Source organism: Hyla sarda, chromosome 5 (assembly GCF_029499605.1).
Source record: "Hyla sarda isolate aHylSar1 chromosome 5, aHylSar1.hap1, whole genome shotgun sequence".
Lineage (NCBI taxonomy): Eukaryota > Metazoa > Chordata > Amphibia > Anura > Hylidae > Hyla > Hyla sarda.
The window spans coordinates 259,189,652-259,215,036 of record NC_079193.1 but is presented as its reverse complement, the minus strand read 5'-3'; the positions used below and the strand labels follow the sequence as shown (position 1 = coordinate 259,215,036).

General features: G+C 41.4%; 1 protein-coding gene across 11 annotated transcripts in view; it reads left to right on the top strand.

Moving 5' to 3' along the window:
- The window catches only part of PTPRM (protein tyrosine phosphatase receptor type M), an 898,578-nt gene that overhangs the window by 760,661 nt on the left and 112,532 nt on the right, over nt 1–25,385 (top strand). For all 11 annotated transcript variants that reach the window (XM_056521605.1, XM_056521601.1, XM_056521594.1 and 8 more), the window contains one exon: nt 18,848–18,884. In XM_056521605.1, coding sequence (XP_056377580.1) covers nt 18,848–18,884 — 37 coding nt within the window. The remainder of the gene's footprint in view (nt 1–18,847; nt 18,885–25,385) is intronic.

Genomic DNA, 25,385 nt, shown 5'->3' with positions numbered 1-25,385 from the left:
GATACCAGAATAGGAATTATACAAATGAGACTCACAGTGTGAACACAGACTACGATACAAGGCAACGACAGAACGGACATACCCATCCTAAAAACCGACAAATGTACCACAGACTAAAATATTTAATAAACAGGACTATAAACCATGGTTAAAAATATCACAATATAAATACAATGTGCATGTTCAAGCAGACATGGTCAGAATTTGCACAAATCACCAGCCACCAGAGTGCAGCAAAGCTAGGGTTTAAATAGCCACACCCGACTAGCAATTGGATGAGAACATTAACTCTTCCAAAAAAAAAAAAACTGTGTCTGAACAGACCCCAAGACATAAAAGCACAAAAACAAATAAACAAACATTACAGTTATCCAATGAGTTTCAAGTTATTATATGGTTGCTCTAATGTCTGTCTTAAAGTGTAACTGTCCTTGGAAAAACGTTTGACATGTCCTAGACACATATAAAAAGTTTTGATCTAAATGTTAGAACGAGTGAGCGAGTTTTCTCGCTAAGCGCAATTTTTTCCCAGCTTGTTCTAGCTCTGAACTTCCAGATCCCAATAGATTAAAATTTTACACACATATCTACATGTCCAAAGTTTTGTATGTACATTTTTCCCCATTAAAATCCTAGAGAGTATTTAATAGTGCTAAGGACACTCACATAATGGACCTTTTGAGTGCCCTGAAGACAGATTCTTGTTAGTTTATTGTCCAAAAACCCACTCTAAGCAGTGTTGTGGAATGGACCAGTATTGAACATATTGAAGCAATTCATTAGTGAAGTGTAGACAATTTCCAAAATTAGTTTTTTCAGCATTTATGTGATTGTTCCACATATCAGTATCAGAGGCAAAACAGATCAATGGTAAAGTTGCAAATGAATTCATAGATGTGAGACCAGTGAAACCAGACTTAAACAACTGACAAGTGCATAAGCTTCACGTAGCCTTTTGAAAAACAATAATATTATGTTAATGTAAGTTCTAACTAATTATTGATAAAAGTAATGCACTCAAATTATTATGAACAGTGTTTATCTTATATGTTAGAGGAGGGATCAACCTATTGGAACAGATTTAGTTTTTAGCTCTGCTGACTCTATTGAGAGGTAGAACTTGTGGCTTCTAAAGGGTCTGCTACTTAAAAGGGTACTCCGGTGGAAAACTTTTTTTTTTCAAATCAACTGATGCCAGAAAGTTATACAGATTTGTAAATTATAAACCGCTTAAGGAGGAGAAAGCACACCGTACAGCTAAGCATGCAAATATACGATACCGCTGGTAATCACTGGCAGCGTCCGGACCCCATTTATAACATATGCAGCACCTGCGGGGTGCACACACTAGATAAAGTATCAAACAATACAATGGGAAAGGGTAGCGTGCACTCACCGCGAGTAAACTGCTGCAAGCCCGAGGTCCGGGATCACCACGGCATAGACGAGGACGGTAAGGGGCGCTCAGAGCCTCTGAGCGCCCCTTACCGTCCTCGTCTATGCCGTGGTGATCCCGGACCTCGGGCTTGCAGCAGTTTACCCGCGGTGAGTGCACGCTACCCTTTCCCATTGTAAGATTTGTAAATTACTTCTATTTAAAAATCTTAACCCTTCCAGTACTTATCAGCTGCTGTATACTACATAGGAAGTTGTATTTCTTTCTGGAGTTCTTTTCAGCCTGACCACAGTGCTTTCTGCTGATACCTCTGTCAATATCAGGAACAGTCCAGAGAAAGAGAGGTTTGCTATATAGGGATTTGCTTTTACTCACGACAATTCCTGACATGGACAGAAGTGTCAGCAGAGAGCACTGTGGGCAGACTGAAAAGAACTCCAGAAAGAAATACAACTTCCTGTGGAGTATACAGCAGCTGATAAGTACTGGAAGGATTAATATTTTTATGTAGTATAATTTACAAATCTGTTTAACTTTCTGGCACCAGTTGATTTGAAAAAAAAAAATTCTACTGGAATAGCCCTTTAAGTGGCTAACAACCACAAGTTTCTAGTAAAGCTTAAAGATCCCTAGAGGTAAAGATGGTTTCATACTAGACTGTCAAGAAAATCCAATGGAAGTAGTGTAGCTCCTGTCTAGCTCCTTCCAGTCCCTCAATCTTCTATCTTCTGCTTCCAAGACAAGGACTTTGTGCAGGACCTGCAGGCTCAGCCAATCACTAGCCAAAACCGCCAAGACCAGTGATTGGCAGGTTTTGCACTGAGCACTCTTCTTGGAAGCAGGAAGAAGACAGAAGATCGGGGGACTGGACAGAGCAAAACTGGAGTTGCAGGGGAACTGTCTTTTTATTCAATTTTTCAACTACATGAGTGGCATATTATTTTATTTTTTATAAAATATTGGAATACCCCTTTACAGGCAAACTCTAAGAGCTTCTGTAGAGGCTTTAGCATTTGTTGCTTTACTACTCAAACATGCGATAAAAGCAAAGAACTAAAGATAACAGCAGATATGACAGGAAAGCAAGAAGCATAAGAAGCTCTTTGTCTGGCCAATCATCTGCCACTGCGCACATGCTCACAGTGAGTTAAAAAAAACAAAACAGTTATTTGCAAGTTTTTGCTATGGTTGTTCATACGAACATTTCCACGGGACTTGCCCACACTGTCCCTTATTTACGAAGAATGGATTGTAGGTTTCTTTGTGGGTTTTAATTCCCTACAATTTATTTTCCATGGTATTTACTAAGGTTTCCCTACATTTTCGACTTTCCCTACACTTTGCTTTTTTGTACACAAGCGCTGATCTGTTTGGTTTTCCTCAACTCAAATCCACCACATTTTATGTGGAAACCTTAGTAAATATGTTGGGTTTTTGTGGAAATGTCAGGAACACCCCCCTTTATGGAGACCACGCCCCTTTTTCAGGTTTTCTTAGAAAAATGGAGAGTTAATCAATTCTGGCGCAAAATCTGGCACAGACAGTATTTCTGGCGCAATGCGACAGAATCTGGCGCACAACCCCACAATACATATCAGGTTTGCAATAGTAAATGAGAGCCATTGTGTCAATCAAAGTCCAAGATGTATATCAGCCTCTAGACCAGTGTTTCCCAACCTTTTTCGGGTCGGGGCACACCTCTGAAAAAAAAAATTTCCGCGGTGCACCGCTACCGAGGTTGACGAGCAAAAAATAAAAGTGGGGGGGGGGGAGGAACAATAAAAAACGCACTGCATTATATCTATTTATCAGTGGGTATGTAGTTTAGAGTTACAGCAACTCACCAATAACGTCTTCTCTAATTTGCTTTGTTGCCTTCTCTTCTCCATCTGATCCGGGCCATCATCACGATTTCTTCCACATACAATTCTTTACCGTTAAACCTGCAAAACAAACCTACTAGGCTCCGCATGGTTACAGAGGGGTGTATAGGGGTGTACAGAGGGGTGTAGAGGAGTGTACATGGGTGACAAAGGGGTGTAGAGGAGTGTACATGGGTGACAAAGGGGTGTAGAGGGGTGTACAGAGGGCTATAGAGGAGAGTACATGAGTGACAGAGGGGTGTAGAGGAGTGTACAGAGGGGTGTAGAGGAGTGTACATGGGTGATAGATGGGTGAAGAGGAGTGTACAAGTGTACATGGGTGACAAAGGGGTGTACAGGAGTGTACATGGGTGACAGGGGTGTACAGAGGGTTGTAGAGGAGTGTAATTGGATGACATATGGGTGAAGAGGAATGTACATGGGTGACAAAGGGGTGTACAGGAGGGTGCATGGGTGACAGGGGGGTAGAGGGGTGTGTAGAGGAGTGTACATGGGTGACAGATGGGTGAAGAGGAGTGTACATGGGTGACAAAGGAGTGTACAGGAGTGTACATGGGTGACAGGGGTGTAGAGGGGTGTAGAGGAGTGCAATTGGGTGACAGGTGGGTGAAGAGGAGTGTACATGGGTGACAGGGGTGTAGAGGGGGTGTGTAGAGGAGTGTACATGGGTGACAGATGGGTGTAGAGGAGTGTACATGGGTGACAAAGGGGTGTAGAGGAGTGTAGAGGGGGGTGGACATGAGTGACGTGCGGGGGGGGTAGACGGTGGACCTGTGAATGGATCCCATCTGGCAACGGCCGCCGAAATAATTCGGCAGTTAGACCGCACAACACTGCGCAGTCACCATTGATGGCTATGCAGTTCTTGTGGACTGCATGTTCTTTCTTTGCATGGATCAATTTCAGCGACTAAAATGTCCGTCGCTGAAGTTCCGCAGTGTGAACGGGTCCGCGGAAGACCCATTCATACTAATGAACACCACGGAATTCCGATGAGCAATTCAGCGCGCAGAATTCCACGCTAATTACTCAGTGTGAACATACCCCTAGACATATGTCTGGACAACACTTTTAATTATAATGGCTACCAAACAATTTGTTATAGAAGTATCAACAGCTACATTTCCATATTCCAAAATGCAACAGGATAAAAGAAAACAGTATGCTATAAAATTCTACAGGAATGTAGGAGAAATGCCTAGATGGGCACCCAACTGGTTCTAATATAATATATATGGTCCTTAGAAATACGTTTCTTTTTCCAAACAGCTGGAGATAGAATGTACATTTTTTAAGGAACTGGCTATGAATGGAGATGGATAGCCAGTCCTAGATAAGATGGAATTAGTGCAGCATGGATGTTGGTCTTAAAGGGGTACTACTGTGCTGACAACTTATCCCCTATGTAATGGATAGGGGATAAGTTGCCTGATCGCATGGGGTCCCGCCGTTGGGGACCCCCGCGAGCTCGCACGCAGCACCCCGCTCTCATCAGGCCCCGGAGCAAACATCCGCTCCGGGTCTGATGACGGAGACGGTGATCGTGACGTCACAGCTCCGCCACCGTGTGATGTCGCGCTCCGCCCCTCAATGCAAGTCTATGGCAGGGGCGAGACAGCTGTCTCGCCCGCTGCCATAGACTTACATTGAGGGGGTGGAGCGTGATGTCACATGGGGGCGGAGCCGTGACGTCACAATACTCAGGCCCCGTGTTCGGCAGTCATCAGACCCGGAGCGGGGCCTGATGAGCGCGGGGTGCTGCGTTCGATCAGGCAACTTATCCCCTTTCCTTTAGATAGGGGATAAGTTGTCGGCATAGTAGTACCCCTTTAAAGTGAAAGTGCACTGTCTCTGACCTTTGCCACATTTTGTTTGTATTGTGACAGCTGGAGCTAATGATGTGACCACAAACTGCCACCTTCTCCAATTCAGAATATGAATATTATGTAGATGATCTCAGTAAAGGTGGACTTTACGCTCTCCAATTCAGAATATGAATATTATGTAGATGATCTCAGTAAAGGTGGACTTTACGATCTCCAATTCTAATTCTGATAATCTTTCAGGGTACTGTCTTACTCCCATTCCCCGTATTACTCTGGTTGCCCGTCTTTGAACCCTCTCCAGCTCCACTATATCTTTCTTGTACACTGGTGCCACTGTACACAGTATTCCATGTTTGGTCTGACTAGTGATTTGTACAGCGGTAGAATTAATTCCTTGTCATGGGCATCTATGCCCCTATTGGTGCACCCCATGATTTTATTTGCCTTGGCTGCAGCTGCCTGACACTGGTCACTACAGCTAAATTTACTATTAACTAAGACTCCTAAGTCCTTTTCCACTTCAGTCGTCCCAAGTGTTCTCCCATTTAATACATAATTTCAGCCCGTATTGTTCTTCCCCATGTGCATTACCTTACATTTATCAGTGTTGAACCTCATCTGCCACTTCCCAGCCCAAACCGCCATCCTTTCCAGATCAATTTGTAACAGTGTAACATTTGTAACAGTCCTCTATAGTGTTTACCGCTTTACAGAGTTTAAATCTGCAAAGATTGCTACTTTACTATTCAGCCCCTCTACAAGGTAATTAATTAATTTATTAAATAGAATAGGACCCAAGACTGACTCCTGTGGTACCCCACGAGTAACGGTCACCCAATCAGAATAAGTACCATTAATAACCACCCTCTGTTTCCTATCACTGAGCCAGTTCTTACCCATTTGCACACATTTTCCCCCAGTCCAAGCATTCTCATTTTATGCACCAACCTTTTATGTGGCACCGTATCAAATACTTTGGAAAAATCCAGATATACGACATCCAGCGATTGCCCCTGGTCCAGTCTGGAGCTCACCTCCTCATAAAAGCTAATCAGGTTTGACAGGACCGATCCCTCATAAAGCCATACTGATATGGAGTCATACATTTATTTTAATCAAGATACTCCAAAATAGCATCCCTTAGAAAACCCTCAAACAATTTACATACAACGGAGGTTAAACTAACAGGCCTATAATTCCCGTGGTCACCTTTTGACCCCTTTTGAAATATCTGCACCACATTTGCCATGCGCAAGTCCTGGGGAACAGTCCCTGTCACTATAGAGTCCCTGAATATAAAAAAAATAGGGGTCTGTCTATTACATTACTTAATTCCTTTTGAACACAGTGGTGAATGTCATCTGGGCCTGGTGATTTGTCTATTTAGATTTTTTGTAGGTGGCACTGTACTTCTTCCTGGGTTAGACAGGTGACCTGTACTGGGGAGTTTAACTTATCTCGCTGTATTTCATCTGGCATTTCATTTTCCTCGCTGAATACAGTGGAGAAGAATTTATTTAATATATTTGCTTTTTCCTGATCCCCGTTTATAATTTCAGCCTCATCATTTTTTAAAGGGCCAACGCTTTCATTTTTAACCTTTTTGCTATTTATATAGTTAAAAAACGTTTTTGGTTAGTTTTACTCTCTTTCTGTCTCTATTTTTGCAGGTTTTATCTGTTTTTTAAATTTTTCTTTATAGTTTTTAATGCTTTTTCACTGCTGTCCTGTTTTAGTGGTTTAAATGCTTTATTTTTGTAATTTATTGCCCCCTTAACATTTTTATTCATCCATATTGATGTTTTTATTCCCATAAGTGAGAATTTAAGTTATTTTTAAAAGTCTCCCATTTAGTGTCAGTATTCTTGCTTTTGAGGACATTATCCCATTTTATATTGTTAAGGGCTTCTCTGAGTTGATCAAACTTTGCCTTCCTAAAGTTCATTGTTTTTGTGTCCCCTCGAGAGATTTCCTTATTGAAGAACAAGCTATAATGTATTATATTATGATCACTATTTCCTAGGTGTCCTTCTACTTGCACATTAGTTACTCTACCAGATCTGTTGGTTTAGATTAACCTCTTAAGGACCCAGGGCATACCTGTACGTCCTAAGTCCGCTCCGTTCTATAACGCGGGTCGGGCCTGGCCTCTAACAGCGTCCGATCGCCGAATGACTGCTCAGTGCCTGAGATACAGGCATGAGCAGTCAAGCGGCAGAATCATTGATCAATGGTTTCCTATGAGAAACCATTGATCTAAAACATCAGTGTGTGCAGTGTTATAGCCCCCTATGGGAGCAATAACATTGCAAAAAAAAAAGTGAAAAAAAAGTTAATAAAGATCATTTAACCCCTTCCCTAATAAAAGTTTGAATCACCCCCCTTTTCCCATAAAAAAAAGTGTACATAAAAATAAACATATGTGATATTGCTGCATGCGGAAATGTCTGAATTATAAAAATATATCATTAATTAAACCGCACGGACAATGGCGTACGTGCAAAAAAATTCCAAAGTCCAAAATAGCGTATTTTTGGTCACTTTTTATATCATGAAAAAATGAATAAAAAGCAATCAATAAGTCTGATCAATCCAAAAATGATACCACTAAAAACATTAGATCATTGCGCCAAAAATTAGCCCTCATACTGCCCCATATGCAGAAAAATTTTAAAGTTATAGGCGTCAGAAGATGACAATTTTAAATGTATAAATTTTCCTGCATGGAGTTATGATTTTTCCAGAAGTACAACAAAATCAAACCTACATAAGTAGGGAGTCATTTTAATCGTATGGACCTAAAGAATAAAGAGAAGATGTCATTTTTACTAAAAAATGTACTGTGTAGAAACGGAAGCCCCCAAAATGTACAAAATTGTGTTTTTCCTTCAATTTTGGCGCACAATGATTTTTTTTTTTCATTTCACCATAGATTTTTGGGTAAAATGACCGATGTCATTACAAAGTAGAATTGGTGACGCAAAAAATAAGCCATCATATGGATTTTTAGGGGCAAAATTGAAAGAATTGTGATTTTTTAAAGGTAAGGAGGAAAAAACGGAAGTGCAAAAATGGAAAAACCCTGGTAAATGTATGTCATGGTGCCGTGGTACTTAACGCACCATGACGTACATTTACACACCGACATGACTGGAAGTCCCCTCACCTGGCTCTGGCTGTCTCCCGGGGTCTTCTGCTCTGGTCTGAGATGGAGCAGACCAGAGCAGAAGATCACCAATAACACTGATCAGTGCTATGCTCTATGCATAACACTGAACAATATTTCCAATCAAATGATTGCTATAAATAGTCCCCTATGGAGACTATTAAAGTGTAAAAAAAAAGTTAAAAAATGTTAAATAAAAAAGTTAAAAAATTTGAAAAATACCCTCCCCCAATAAAAAAGTAAAACGTCCGTTTTTCCAATTTTACCCCCAAAAAAGCGTTAAAAAAAAGTTCATACACATATTTGGTATCCCCCCGTGCGTAAAAGTCTGAACTATTAAAATGTATTGTTAATTATCCTGTACGGGGAACGGTGTAGACGTAAAAAAATAAATAAAAAAGTCCAAAATTGCTGTTTTTTGTCACATTTTATTCCCAAAAAAATTTATACAAAATTTATAAAAAGTAAAACCTAAGCAAAAGTGGGTCTGATAAAAACTACAGATCATGGCGCAAATAAAGAACCCTCATACCGCCCTGCATACGGAAAAATTTGAAAATTATAGGTGGTCAAAATAGGGTTATTTCAAACATACTAATTTTGTTAAAATGGTTTGAGATTTGGTACAATTATAGAAAAGCATATAATCATGGTATCATTTTAATCATATTGAACCATAGAATAAAGAAAACATGTCATTTTTACCGAAAAGCGTACAGTGTGAAAACAAAACCTTCCAAAATTTGCTTAATTGTTGTTTTCTTTTAAATTTTCCCACATAAATAATATTTGCTTAGTTGCGCCATACATTTTATGGTAAAATAAGTGATGTAATTACAAAGTACAATTGGTGACGCAAAAAACAAGCCCTCATATGGGTCTGTGGATGGAAATATAAAATTATAATTTTTAGAAGGTGAGGAGGAAAAAACAAAAATGCTAAAACAAAATTGATCTGGTCCTTAAAGGGGTACTCCCACCCTAGACATCTTATAAGATGTCTGATCGCGGGGTCCCGCTGCTGGGGACCCCCGCATTATTGCATGCGGCACCCACTTGTGTTCTCTCTCACCGGAACCGCTGGAGGGTCTGAGTCGCGACTCCGGGAACGGAAGTCCGTAACGTCAGGACTCCGTCCCCGTGTGACGTCACGCCCGTCCCCTCAATGCAAGTCTATGGGAGGGGCGTGACGTCACACGGGGCGGAGTCCTGACGTCACGGACTTCCATTCCCGGAGTCGCGACTCAGACCCTCCAGCGGTTCCTGTGAGAAAGAACACAAGTGGGTACCGCATGCAATAATGCGGGGGTCCCCAGTGGCGGGACCCCCGCGATCAGACATCTTATCTCCTTTCCTTTGGATAGGGGATAAGATGTCTAGGGTGGGAGTACCCCTTTAAGGCCAAAATGGGCCTTGTCCTTAAGGAGTTAAGGGGTTAAGTCTAGTAGGGTGCCCCCTCTGGTTGGGCCCTGCACCATTTGGGACAGATAATTGTCTTTAACTATAGTCAGAAACCAGTTTCCTTTATTAGATTCACAGGTCTCAGTTTATATTATATGATAGTTAAAGTCCCCCATTATTATCACATGATTCTGATTTGCTGCCTTGTTTATTTGCCTCAGTAATTGATCTTCTGGCTCTTCCATTATATTTGGTGGCTTATAGCAAACCCCTATCAGAATTTTTTTATTTTCATCTCCATATATTTCTACCCATAATGACTCCACATTATCATTTCCCTCCCATCTATCCTCCCGCAGTGCGGCCTTTAGACTCGATTTCACATAAAGACAAACTCCTCCATCTTTCCGTTTTGTCCAATCCTTCCTGAATAGACTATAGCCCTGTATGTTGACCGCCCAGTCACAGCTATCGTCCAACCAAGTCTCTGTTATACCCACTATGTCATAATTTTCCTTAGACATCAACCACTTCAGTTCCTCTGTTTTATTGGACAGACTTCTGGCATTAGTCAACATGCAATTCAAAGATGCATGTTTTTTCCTCCTATGAAGCCTTTCCCTATTAACTATTCCAGCCCTCCCTAAGTACCAGCGCACCATGACGTACATTTACATTATGTCTTTAAGGTGTTAGAGAAAATGTTAGTTTCTGATATCTATTAAAGGGAATCTGTCAGCTCCATCACCCACACTAACCTGTTGTACAGGCTGGTGACACTGATGACAATGATACCATCCCAGTTTCATGCCTCTATTCTGCTGCAATCCTGCATCTTCAGTATATGCAAACAGCCTGCTTGCTGCGCAGGAGAGGTGGTGGTGGGTGGGGGGGTGTACCAAGCTCCCCATGGATGTTGACATCCGGTGGGCATCTTTCTATTAATGTCTGCTCTACTGTGGTGAGCCTCTTCTACTGCAGAATGGAACTCCACTCTGCAAAAGGCATAGCACGGGGAAGAAGGTGTTACTAGGAAGATGCTGGCCTGTTGTCACTTTGCACAATGAGCTTGTAAATGCCCCCTGTGAACCTAGCAGGTCATGTACAGAAGAACCGGGATTGTGGCAGAGTAAAGGCATGGAGCTGCGCGGACCATAAAGTATCATTGTCATCAGTGTTATTCACACTACAAACCTGTTCAACAGGTTAGAGCGGGTGATACTGATGACAGACTCTCTTTAAAGGACATCTGCAGTGTTACAAACACTTATCCCCTATCCTCAAGATGGGGGATAAGTGTTTGATCGTAGGGGGTCCGAACGCTGGGTCCCCCGGCGATCTCCTGTACGGGGCCGCTGCTCTCCCGTGCAGGGGGGTGGGCCAGTCGCAGCATGACGTTGCGGCCGGCACGTCTCCTCCATACATCTCTATGGGAGAGGCGGGGAGGCAGCGTTCGTGCCTCCCCGTCTCCCCCATAGAACTGTATGGGGACAGGGAGGAGACAGGGCGTCACCGTCGACCTCTAGGTCGACGCTACGCCACCATGAGCACTTATGGCGGTGCCCCGTTATGGAGATCTGGGGGGGGTCCCAGCGGTCGGACCCCCCGCGATCAAACACTTATCCCCTATCCTGTGGATAGGGGATAAGTGTAATGCCGCTGCAGTTGTCCTTTAAGTTTGATTAGAACTACAGTAGATAAATATGTATCCTGTGAGTGCTCTATGGTGGTTGCTACAGACCACAAGCCAGTATTGTATAATTTAGATGTGAACTTGTGTGATAGGAAACAAGGGCTTTGGAACGCTGAAGGAGAAAAACTGAGCATTCTCTCCAATTTCTACCTTGTTCCAAAGAGTTTCCAGATATGTGTGTTCAATTCCAGTATGGTAAGTATCTTTACTTTTACGCACAGATCCTGGCAGCTTCATTATGGTGGGTTCACATTAGAAAAGGTATCTTTGTCTGTGATATGTATGCAGCGGGTAAATTCATTAGCAAGCTATTAACTATGTTCTGTCAACATTTCTGAACATACTTTTATTTTGTGGGACTGCTACACATTTGAGTCCCACAAAATAAAAGTTTGGAATGTGATTGAACATAGTCATTAGTAGACTAAATTGTGTCCAGTATAGTAAATGGACCTGCCGTGGGTACAACACAATATAAATCAGCACACTCCTCTACCAGTATCCCAACATACAGACGTAAAGCCCCTGTCTGATGTGAACTTTTCCAACCCAACAGGTTTGGAGCTTTATCCTATGCCAAATACTGTATATTCCTCTTAAAGAGAGCTGTACTAAGACTATAATATTGTCCTTCATTTCCAGATTTTTTTTAATTCTTCTTCTTACATTTAGAATAGCTCAACTAAAGTATACAAAACCAAAATAAGGTTACTAATCCAGATAATTTTATGATCACAGCCTTTTTGTAAATATTTGCAATTTTTTGCTCTATTAGTTCATAGTTTGCTCTGATCAGCTTATATGACAGTCCCTACCTGCACCCCTCCACCTGGTCTATCACAAAGTTTAGGCTTATTAAATTACCTTATTCTAGATCACATGTGTAATAATTCAGCATACACAAAATGTTATGGATACATTTCTCATGCACATAGTCCCCAGGCCAAACCAGGACGATTTTAGTGGTGTTTAATTGTTGTATAGGTTTCTCATTTACCCACTTTAAGAGCAATTTTGACATGATGCCAATAATATAAAGTGTAATTAATGCACTTCTTTCTCGTGGTTCTAAACAACCCCATAATAGCTGCTATGTGTGGTTTTTCAGTACTTTAAACCATCTCTAAACTTGGACAGAGCTCTAAACAGTCACTAGTTCATAAATGCAGTTGTTTTTCCTGTCTCCAAAAATACCATTTCTTTCTAACAATGGCAGCAGTTCATCTTGCTCAGCAAATATTTCTGGTTTACAGACCTTGTTCCCATCCTTGTAATGTTCAGCGGGGACCGATTACTTTATTTGTTTCAGAATTATTAATATTTGTGTGCATTATTTTGCACATTGAACTACAGCATGCCATTAATTAGTGCCAATGCGTCTCGCTACAAATTACTGTGTATCTTTAGGACAGCAGGTGGTGAATAGCTTCAAAGAGTACAGAAATTAGTCCCATTTTCTGTCTCTAAAGGATGTGTTTTGTTTAACATTCAGCTCGTGTCCCAACATTGCCTGCCTGAGATCTCATGGAGAGAGATGTAACCATGAAGCAGGCAATGAATGTACAGTTCCCCAGATCTCTTCCTGTGAACTCTGTCTCCTGCTAGGATTAGCTTTATTACAACGGCATACTTGTCAACTTGTGCTGATGTTTTTTTTTTTTCGGATTATAATTTGCAATGAGGCTCTGGGTATACGAATCAGCACTCTCTAAAACTTCTGTGATGTCTAACTGTGCCTTCAGCTTGCATTACTTTTATTAATGACAATAACAAAACTTCCCAGGTCTGGTTCCTATAGGTTTTGGTTCTTTCATTTGTTCTTTAAATCAGATTCTACTATTATTGGATACTATAATAAAGAGTTTTATCTTCTACTATTATTGGATACTATAATAAAGAGTTTTATCCCTTAAAGGTATTACAGTGGGGCAAAAAAGTATTTAGTCAGCCACCAATTGTGCAAGTTCTCCCACTTAAAAAGATGAGAGAGGCCTGTAATTATCATCATAGGTATACCTCAACTATGAGAGACATAATGAGGGGAAAAAATCCATAAAATCACATTGTCTGATTTTTTAAGAATTTATTTGCAAATGATGGTGGAAAATAAGTATTTGGTCCCCAACAAACCGGCAAAATGTCTTTCTCTCACAGACCTGTAACTTCTTCTTTAACCCCTTCCCGCTATTGGACGTATGCATACATCCAAGCGATCTCATGCTCTGCCGCGGGCAGCGCAGGAGATCGCCGGCGGGACTCAGCTGTCAATCACAGCCGGAGTCCCACCGCAGCTGCCGGGGCCGCGATCGCACTGGTCCCGGCAGCATTAACCCCACAGATGCCGTGATCAGTTCTGATCACGGCATCTATGGTGTTTGCAGGGGGAGCACTCTCCCCCTGCCCACCAGTGGCGGCGCCGCAATAAAATCTGTCTGTGCCTAGCAACATCTGCAGGGCGACAGTTTGGAGGGTGGTCTCTAAACTGTGGCCCTCCAGATGTTGCAAAACTACAACTCCCACCATGCCTTGACAGCTGTTTGCTGTGTTGGCATGCTGGGATTTGTAGTTTTGCAAGATGGGGTTCAGGCTAGAGATCACGGACAGTGGTCTCTAAACTCTAGCCCTCCAGATGTTACAAAACTACAACTCCCAGCATGCCCAGACAGCAGTTTGCTGTCTTAGCATGCTGAGATTTGTAGTTTTGCAACATCTGGAGGGCTACAGTTTAGAGACCACTGTCAGTGATCTCCAGCCTGAACCCCTCTAAATCTTGCAAAACTACAACTCCCAACATTCAGGAACAGCAAAAGGCTGTCTCGGCATGCTGGAAGTTGTACTTGCGTGCCTCCAGCTGTTGCATAACTACATCTCCCAGCATTCCCTTTGGCAATCAGTACATGCTGAGAGTTGTAGTTCTGCAACAGCTGGAGGCACACTGGTTGGGAAATACCGAGTTAGGTAATAGGTTCTATTACCTAACTCAGTATTTTCCAACCAGTGTGCCTCCAGCTGTTGCAAAACTACAACTCCCAGCATGCACGTTCTGTCAGTGCATGCTGGGAGTTGTAGTTTTGCCCCCCCCCCCTCCCATGTGAATGTACAGGTTACATTCACACTGGCGGTGGATTACAGTGAGTTCCCCACTTCAAGTTTGAGCTGCGGCAAATTTTCCGCCGCAGCTAAAACTCCTAGCGGGAGACTCGGTGTAATCCACCGTCAGTGTGAATGTAGCCTAAAAACACTACACTACACTAACACAAAATAAAGAGTAAAACACTACATATACACACATACACTGCACCCCCCCCCCTTCCCCCCCAATAAAATTCAAAACTTATCCTACGGCAGTGTTTCCAAAACGGAGCCTCCAGCTGTTGCAAAATAAAAACTCCCAGCATTTCCGGACAGCCATTGATTGTCCAAGCATGCTGGGAGTTTTGCAACAGCTGGAGGCACCCTGTTTGGGGATCACTTGCTTAGAATACCCCTATGTCCACCCCTATGCAAATCCCTAATTTAGGCCTCAAATGCGCATGACGCTCTCACTTTGGAGCCCTGTCGTATTTCAAGGCAACAGTTTAGGGCCACATATGGGGTATTGCCGTACTCGGGAGAAATTGCCTAACAAATTTTGGGGGGCTTTTTCTCCTTTTACCCCTTGTGAAAAGGTAAAGTTGGGGTCTACACCAGCATGTTAGTGTAAATAAAAACATTTTTGTACACTAACATACTGCTGTTGCCCCATACTTTTAAATTTCACAAGCGGTAAAAGAAAAAAGCCCCCAAAATTTGTATGCTAATTTCTCCTGAATACGGAGATACCCCATATGTGGGCGCAAAGTGCTCTGCGGGCGCACAACAAGGCTCAGAAGGGAGAGTGCACCATGTACATTTGAGGTCTAAATTGGTGATTTACACAGGGGTGGCTGATTTTACATAAGCGCAAAACAATAAATACCCACATGTGACCCAATTTGGAAACTACACCCCTCATGGAATGTAACAATGGGTATAGTGAGCATTTACACCCCACAGGTGTCTGACAGATCTTTAAAACAGGGGTCTGTGAAAATTAAAATCCGTCAAATGCCAGTGGGGTGTAAATTCTCACTGCACCCCTTATTACATTCCGTGAGGGGTGTAGTTTTAAAAATGGGGTCACATGTGGGGGGGGTCCACTGTTCTAACACCATGGGGGGCTTTGTAAATGCACATGGCCAAATTCTCTCTCCAAAAGCTCAATGATGCTCCTTCTCTTCTGAGCATTGTAGTTCGCCCCCAGTGCACTTCACGTCCACTTATGGGGTATTTCCATACTCAGAAGAGATGGGGTTACAAATTTTGGGGGGTATTTTCTGCTATTATTCCTTGTAAAAATGTAGATTTGGGGGAAAACAAGCATTTTAGTGTAAAAAAAATTTAGTTTTTACATATGCAAAAGTCGTGAAACACCTGTGGGGTATTAAGGTTCACTTTACCCCTTGTTACGTTCCCCAAGGGGTCTAGTTTCCAAAATTGTATGTCATATGTTTTTTTTTTTTTTTTTGCTGTCCTGGCACCAGAGGGGCTTCCTAAATGCGGCATGCCCCCAGAGCAAAATTTGCTTCCAAAAAGCCAAATTTGACTCCTTCTCTTCTGAGACCTGTAGTGCGCCAGCAGAGCACTTTTCATCCCCATATGAGGTGTTTTCTGAATCGGGAGAAATTGGGCTTAAAATTTTGGGGGGTATTTTCTGCTTTTACCTTTTTAAAAATGTAAAATTTTTGCTAAACCAAGCAATTTTGGTAAAAATTTTTTTTTTTACATATGCAAAAGTCGTGAAACACCTGTGGGGTATTAAGGTTCACTTTATCCCTTGTTACGTTCCTCAAGGGGTCTAGTTTCCAGAATGGTATGCCATGTGGGGTTTTTTTTGCGGTCCTGGCACCATAGGGGCTTACTAAATGCGACATGCCCCCCGACCAAAATTTGCTCTCAAAAAGCCAAATATGACTCCTTCTCTTCTGAGCATTGAAGTTCGCCCGTAGTGCACTTCAGGTCAACTTATGGGGTACCTCCATACTCAGAAGAGATGGGGTTACAGATTTTGGGGGGTATTTTCTGCTATTAACCCTTGCAAAACTGTGAACTTTGGGGGGAAACACACATTTTAGTGAAAATTTTTATTAATTTTTTTACATATGCAAAAGTTGTGAAACACGTGTGGGGTATTAAGGCACACTTAATTCCTTGTTACGTTCCTCAAGGGGTCTAGTTTCCAAAATGGTATGCCATGTGTTTTTGTTTTTTTTTTGCTGTTCTGGCTTCATAGGGGCTTCTTAAATGCAACATGCCCCCCCAAAAACCATTTCAGAAAAACGTACTCTCCAAAATCCCCTTGTCGCTCCTTCGCTTCTGAGCCCTCTACTGCGCTCGCCGAACAATTTGCATAGACATATGTGCTTACCCAAGAGAAATTGGGTTACAAATTCAAGTATAAATTTTATCCTTTTACCTCTTGTAAAAATGCAAAAATTGGGTCTACAAGAATATGCAAGTGTAAAAAATGAAGATTTTGAATTTTCTCCTTCACTTTGCTGCTTTTCCTGTGAAACACCTAAAGGGTTAAAAACTAACTGAATGTCATTTTCAATACTTTGGGGGTGCAGTTTTTATAATGGGGGCATTTATGGGGTATTTCTAATATGAAGACCCTTCAAATCCACTTCAAACCTGAACTGGTCCATGAAAAATAGCAAGTTTCAAAATTTTGAGAAAAATTTTAAATTTTTTCATCAAATTTGGGGATTTTTCACCAAGAAAGGATGCAAGTTACTACAAAAATTTACCACTATGTTAAAGTAGAATATGTCACGAAAAAACTATCTCGGAATCAGATTGATAAGTAAAAGCATTCCAGAGTTATTAGTGACAGTGGTTAGATGTGCAAAAAAGGGCTGCGTCCTAGAGGTAAAAATGGGCTGCGTCCTTAAGGGGTTAAGCGTCTCCTCTGTCCTCCACTCGTTAGCTGTATTAATGGCTCCTGTTTGAACTTGTTATCAGTATAAAAAACACCTGTCCACAACCTCAAACAGTCACACTCCAAACTCCACTATGGCCAAGACCAAAGAGCTGTCAAAGGACACCAGAAACAAAATTGTAGACCTGCACCAGGCTGGGAAGACTGAATATGCAATAGGCAAGCAGCTTGGTGTGAAGAAATCAACTGTGGGTGTCAAAATGATAACAAGAACGATGAGCAACAATCCCAGAACCACACGGGGGGACCTAGTGAATGACCTGCAGAGAGCTGGGACCAAAGTAACAAAAGTTACTATCAGTAACACACCACGCTGCCAGGGACTCAAATATGCAGTGCCAGATGTGCCCCCCTGCTTAAGCCAGTACATGGGCCCATCTGAAGTTTTCTAGAGAGCATTTGGATGATCCAGAAGAGGATTGGGAGAATGTCAAATGGTCAGATGAAACCAAAGTAGAACTTTTTGGTAAAAACTCAACTCATCGTGTTTGGAGGAAAAAGAATGCTGAGTTGCATCCAAAGAACACCATACCTACTGTGAAGCATGGGGGTGGAAACTTAATGATTTGGTTCTGCTTCTCTGCAAAGGGACCAGGAGGACTGATCCGTGTAAAGGAAATAATGAATGGGCCATGTATCATGAGATTTTGAATTAAAGCCTACTTCCATCAGCAAGGGCATTGAAGATAAAACGTAGCTGGATCTTTCAGCATGACAATGATCCAGAACACACCACCTGGGCAACGAAGCATTTCAAAGTCCTGGAGTGGCCTAGCCAGTCTCTAGATCTCAACCCCATAGAAAACCTTTGGGAGTTGAAAGTCCCTGTTGCCCACCAACAGCCCCAAAACATCACTGCTCTAGAGGAGATCTGCATGGAGGAATGGGCCAAAATACCAGCAACAGTGTGTGAAAACCTTGTGAAGAGTTACAGAAAATGTTTGACCTCTGTCATTGCCAACAAAAGATATATAACAAAGTATTGAGATGAACTTTTGTTATTGACCAAATACTTATTTTCCACCATAAATAAGTATTCTTAAAATAATAATAAATAATAAATTCTCTAAAAATCAGACAATGTGATTTTATGGATTTTTTCTCATTATGTCTCTCATAGTTGAGGTATACCTATGATGATAATTACAGGCCTTTCTCATTTTTTTAAGTAGGAGAACTTGCATAATTGGTGGCTGACTAAATACTTTTTTGCCCCACTGTATTTGGCTCAAGCTGGCCCAACATATATTCATTTGAGGCTAAAGTGCTCCTTGTTCCTGTTTATATTGTTTTCTGTTATTTTATTTAAGGATAATGCCACATGTTCTTTTGCTGGCCTCTGGTGGTCAAAGAGATTACCTTACCTTACCTGTGTCCAAGTTTGCATTGTGTTAATTTGTAAATTTATATCATCCAGAGAAAATTAACTGTAGGATTTACAGCTTTTCTTTTTCTCCTTTTAGGGCTATCATAGACCAAATCACTATATTGCCACACAGGGTAAGTCTCATTGCTTGTATCCATAATATGTATTTTTTTTTTTAACCTACATAAATGCCTACTCTGCATTAACTTGGCAACTTGTAAAGTTTCTTAAGAAAAGGTTGTGTTAAGAGCAGTAACATAGCATTATTTCTGACAGTGAGATTTGGGTAAAATCGTTTACTAATCCACATTGCAATATACTCAGTGCACTATTAAATTGTCAGCGTTGTTTGTAGAAAATAGTATAATTACAACCCTGCCTTGTTACTTAAATGCTCGGTGATAGCTTCTCACATGGAAGAAACAGAAAAATCTGGCGTGTGTTAATAAACACAGTATGTACTTTATTTCCCATTTAATGGACCGTGCAGCTCTAAAAGTGCACATAAAATGAGTTACAGAAATAAAGACAATGTTAGCATTACATCAGTACATTACTTGAGTGAAATACAATTCTGAATATAAAAATATTTTCATCCAAGGGATGCAGGTTATCTCTTCCATATATGCTTTACAAAGTGTGATTTGAGAAAACTGAACATCAGAACAATGTCACATACAAATTAGAGGTCAGTTCATATGTCCCTATTTTTGCTGCAGATTTGCTGCGGCAGATTTTGTTGCCTATTGACTTCAGTGGGCAACAAAATCTTCTGCCGCAAATCTGCGGAAAAAAATAAGGATGTGTGAACTGAACCGATCTGCAGTTTTAAAATCCGCAGTTGCAGGTTTTACAAAACAGTCAAAAGTACAGGGTGGGCAATTTATATGGATACACCTTAATAAAATGGGAATGGTTGGTTATACTAACTTCTTGTTTGTGGCACATTAGTATATGTGAGGAGGGAAACTATTCAAGATGGGTGGTGACCATGGCGGCCATTTTGAATCCAACTTTTGTTTTTTCAATAGGAAGAGGGTCATGTGACACATCAAGCTTATTGGGAATTTCACAAGAAAAACAATGATGTACTTGGTTTTAATGTAACTTTATTCTTTCATGAGTTATTTACAAGTTTCTGACCACTTCTAAAATGTGTTCAATGTGCTGCCCATTGTGTTGGATTGTCAATGCAACCCTCTTCTCCCACTCTTTACACACTGATAGCAACACCACAGGAGAAATGCTAGCACAGACTTCCAGTATCCGTAGTTTCAGGGCAAGAGCGATGGATGCCATTACAGGGGGAAGGGAGTCTCGGGTCTGTTTGATGAGTGCTAGTGAGGGTGTCCAGAGAAGAGAACGAGGGTCTATGATGGAGCTAATATGTTCAAGTTGTACCCACTGTTTAGATTCATAATTGTGAAAGCTATCTAAGACCCTAGTTAGTGTAGAAGCTAAATAATAAGACAGGCAATCAGAGAGTGCCAAACCTCTGTCTAGTTTCCGTCTAAATCATATCTGGCTATTCGGGGTGACCATTAGCCCATATGAATTTCAATAGGAGCACAGAGAGACCCTGGAAAAAAGAACGCAGCAAATGTGTTAGGGTACAGGAGAACAGGTAGAGAAAACAAGGAAGAACATTCATTTTGATAATGTTAATCTTCCCAAGCCAGGAGAAGTCTCTGCGTTCCCATCTCGCTAGGTCGGCTTTAAGGGTTTGGAGTAATGGAGGAAAGTTAAGTAGGCATGTGTCTCGAAACTGTGAGGGGACTTTGGTGCCTAGGTATTTCAGAGATTTAGGCTGCCGGGTAAAAGGAAATTTGGAGGATAAAGTGCGAACCACATCCAAGGAGAGGTTAATGTTTAATGCTTCACATTTAGAGGGATTAAGTTTAAAATTACTAAAGGCTGAGAAACGTTGAATGGTCGACATAAGGGAGGGCAGGGTCGTCAGTGGAGCAGAGAGGAATAAAAGCAGTTCATCAGCAAACGCTGAGCATTTGTAGTGACCTGATGGAGTGATGAGGCCACGAATATCTATATTGTTATGGATATCTATGAGCAAATGCTCCATACAAAGGACGTACAACAGGGGTGACAGTGGACAACCATGTCGTGTTCCATTCGAAATAGTAAAGGGGTAGAGAGTTGGCCATTTATCCTAATTTGAGCTTGAGGATGTGAGTATAATGCCATAATACGGGCCTTCATCAGGGATCCCAATCCTAGTTGCTAGAGCGTCGCCCCCCAGGAAACCCCAATCCACCCTGCCAAAAGCCTTTTCTGCGTCTAAGGATTGCAAAAAAGTCTGGTCTGGTTGCGGAGGGCATGATGGGAGAGGTCTGAGGAGGCAGGTTATAAAGGGAGAGGTAGTAGTGGCATCTAGTATGTCAGGTGTCATATGGGAGAGGGTACCTCAGGGGGAGCAGACAGAAGCTACAAACAGGGAAGACTTTTTATGCCTGAGAGCTCTAGCCAAAATGCGGCCCGCCTTATTGCCCCATTCATAAAAAGTGCATTCCTTTAGTTGGCAATAATATTTATATTTGTATTCCAAGAAGAAGAAAAGAAGACCGTGGCACTCACCAGGATGCTTCAAACTACTTTATTCACCGGGTGACACTGCAGGGAGACAACGGATAAACGAGCAGGGGTGCTTCTGGACAACGGAACCGTTTCGCGTACTACGACACTTCAACTGGTCCTGACGTCAGAACGTTCACAGGTACGTATTTATAACCCCTGACCTTGGTTACCATAGTGATCATATATACAAAACAATTATCATGTGAAAAACTAAAACATACCTTAAAAACATGAACAGCAGAGAGATAACAATAATTATAACAGTACATTTAATTCCTTCTTATCATTTAGACCTACATGTCCCATAGCCTCCAGCCTTAATATCCACCTTGCCTCTTTCCTGCACAGAACAACTTCTTTATCCATCCCTGTTCAACTCGTTCTAAGGCTGTGAAGCGGAAGGGCAAATTCTCTCCAGAATGGGATTCATTAATATGCTGGATGAATCTTGTCGCTCCTACCCCGTTCTCAGTGAGCGAACATGCAGATACGGTGAAATAAAGGGCGCTTAGTTCTGCCCACATAAAAGCGACTACATGTACAGGTGAGGGCATATACAACATGAGTAGAGCGACACGTAATGAATTGTCTGACATTTACAATGTAGCCATTAAGATTGATCCATTTACATTTAGAATTAAATTTACAAAACGTACAAGAACCGCAGAAAAAATTACCTATTGGTCTATGATCACCTAACCAACATGTACCAGTTGTTTCATCTTCCTCCAATTTTCTCCTTTGACTCTTAACAACATCTCCGATAGTTTTATTTTTCTTATAAGTAATAATTGGTTTTAACTGGGTAGCTTTCTCCAAATCTTTATCTCCCTGTAACATATACCAATTCTTATGTATCACATTTCAGACGGTGTTGTTAAATGGAGTGTTGTCAAAGGAAAAAACTATTCTTTCTTCATTCTCAGATTTTTTCTGTTTGGGTTTTAGCAATGCATGTCTGGGGATCCTATCCACCTTCAATCTCGCTTTATTAATGATGTCCATGGGGTAGCCTCTCTGAGACAGTCTTATACCTAACTCGTCAGCCTGTTTCATGTACCTAGATGTATCATTGTTTACACGTTTAATACGCAAACATTGACTGTAAGGTATACCGTATTTAACACTGGGTGGATGGGATAAGTTGAAATGCAGGAGGGAATTTTTGGCTATTGGTTTACGGAAAATAGATGTCACTATATTGTTTTCCTCAACATCAATTTGGACATCCAGAAATTCGAGGTGATCTCCACCGAACTGGGATGTAAATCTCATATTTACACCATTATCATTATTTAGGTACTGAACAAACATATCAAACTCATGTTCAGTACCCTCCCAGATCACGAAGAGATCATCTACAAATCTCAAAAAAAGTTTAATCTTGCTAATAAATGGGTTTTTAGTAGAAAACACTATATTGCTTTCTAGTACAGACAAGAAAATGTTTGCATAGGAGCATGAGGCTATTGACCCCATCGCAGTCCCATTTACCTGTCTGTACTAGGTCTTATTGTAAACAAAGGCATTGTTTGTAAGCACGAACATAAGAGCATACAAAACTAAATCAATGGTGTCTGTTGACTTTCCCGTTTTTTCTAATAATTCACGTGTAGCCTGTACACCCGCACCATGAGGGATGCGGGTGTACAGGCTTTCTTCGTCAATGAAAGCTAAAGCAAACCCTGGTTGCCAATGGAAACTGCTTAGAGCGGTGATCAAATCACCCGTATCTCTGAGATACGATGGGATATGTTTCAAAAGAGGAGAAACAATCCAATCAATGTAGCTAGATTTCAACTCATCCCATCCACCCAGTGTTAAATGCAGTATACCTTACAGTCAATTTTTGCGTATTAACTGCGTAAACAATGATACATCTAGGTACATGAAACAGGCTGACGAGTTAGGTATAAGACTGTCTCAGAGAGGCTACCCCATGGATATCATTAATAAAGCGAGATTGAAGGTGGATAGGATCCCCATACAGGCATTGCTAAAACCCAAACAGAAAAAATCTGAGAATGAAGAAAGAATTGTTTTTTTCCTTTGACAACACTCCACTTAACAACACCGTCCAAAATGTGATACATAAGAATTGGTATATGTTACAGGGAGATAAAGATTTGGAGAAAGCTACCCAGTTAAAACCAATTATTACTTATAAGAAAAATAAAACTATCGGAGATGTTGTTAAGAGTCAACGGAGAAAATTGGAGGAAGATGAAACAACTGGTACATGTTGGTTAGGTGATCATAGACCAATAGGTAATATTTGCTGCGGTTCTTGTACGTTTTGTACATTTAATTCTAAATGTAAATGGATCAATCTTAATTGGCAACATTGTAAATGTCAGACAATTCATTACATGTCGCTCTACTCATGTTGTATATGCCCTCACCTGTACGTACATGTAGTCGCTTCTATGTGGGCAGAACTAAGCGCCCTTTATTTCACCGTATCCACGAGCATGTTCGCTCGCTTAGAATGGGGGTAGGAGTGACAAGATTCATCCAGCATATTAATGAATCCCATTCCGCTTCACGGCCTTAGAACGAGTTGAACATGCACAGAACGGGATGGATAAAGAAGCTGTTCTGTGCAGGAAAGAGGCAAGGTGGATATTAAAGCTGGAGGCTATGGGACATGTAGGTCTAAATGATAAGACGGAATTAAATGTACTGTTATAATTATTGTTATCTCTCTGCTGTTCATGTTTTTAAGCTATGTTTTCGTTTTTCACATGATAATTGTTTTGTATATGTGATCACTATGGTAACCAAGGTCAGGGGTTATAAATACGTACCTGTGAACGTTCTGACGTCAGGACCAGTTAAAGCGTCGTAGTACACGAAACGGTTCCATTGTCCAGAAGCACCCCTGCTCGTTTATCCGTTGTCTCCCTGCAGTGTCACCCGGTGAATAAAGTCATTGTTTGTGGAAGTTATATAGAAGCTGTGCTCTCTTTTCTGGGGTGTTAAAACCCTTAACATTAAGGGTCGCTAGGGTGATGTCAGCTGCCATAGTGTATAAACAGGGGGAGATACAACTCACCACAACTCATGAGGCTCAAGGAGATGGGCGATCCACAGGAAGGTGCCAAGGTACGATCAGATAACCTACAAGAGGAGAGAAAAAATGAAGAGAAAAAAATAGGGATTAGAAGAGAAAAAGACAAGAAGGACAGCAGCAACCACAAGAGGACAGCCACAAGGGGACTAAAATAAGAGTTCATAAGGACCAGTATCATAGTCAGAACCAGTCTAACTATATCCCTAATGGGGTTAAGGTGGAAGGGGTGCCAGAAGAGCGACAGTTATACTATAATCATAGAACAAAAATACAAGGATAAACACGAACACTAGGGCATAAGTAGGAAGGGCCTAGTGTAAACTAAAAGAACATCTCTGTGAACACAAATGAGCAGAGAGATGAAAAAATTATGGGCAATGAAAAAATAAGGGCCTAGTAATTCGGCCCAGTGAAACTATGAAGTAGGCCATTATGGAAGCTTGAACTAACATCCTATTCATACAAACCAGTGGGGACAAAACGGGTATATCGAATAGGACAGCTGAAAATGAAGGCAAGTAATTAAAAAATATCAACATCACAAAGTAGTATTCATGGAGCTTGGATCCATGGCATTCAGAAAGTCAGGAACAATCATCACCGATGAGGAAGAGGGTCAGGTCTTGCATTTCTGTCTCTGAGGTAAAAGTGCAGGAGGAACAATTTCTATTCTTTGGTCTTGTGCTTGGCCGCCCGTAGCACCAGATGGAGTGGTAGAGAGCAGTTGTAGGAAGAGCAAGTCCCAATCAGATAGAGGCATTGGGGGCAATTTGAAAGTAGCCAGAAATGCTGGAAGGTGCCTTGGATTGTGGAGGATGGCAGTGGATATGCCATGCCTGGCTATGAGTGAAAAGGGATATCCCCATCTATAAACTATACGAGAATTCTGTAAAGTCTTTAGCAGGGGTTTCAGAGAGGTCAGGATATAGTTGGATCACTGCACCATTGTAAATTAGGTGTTTGAGGTCTC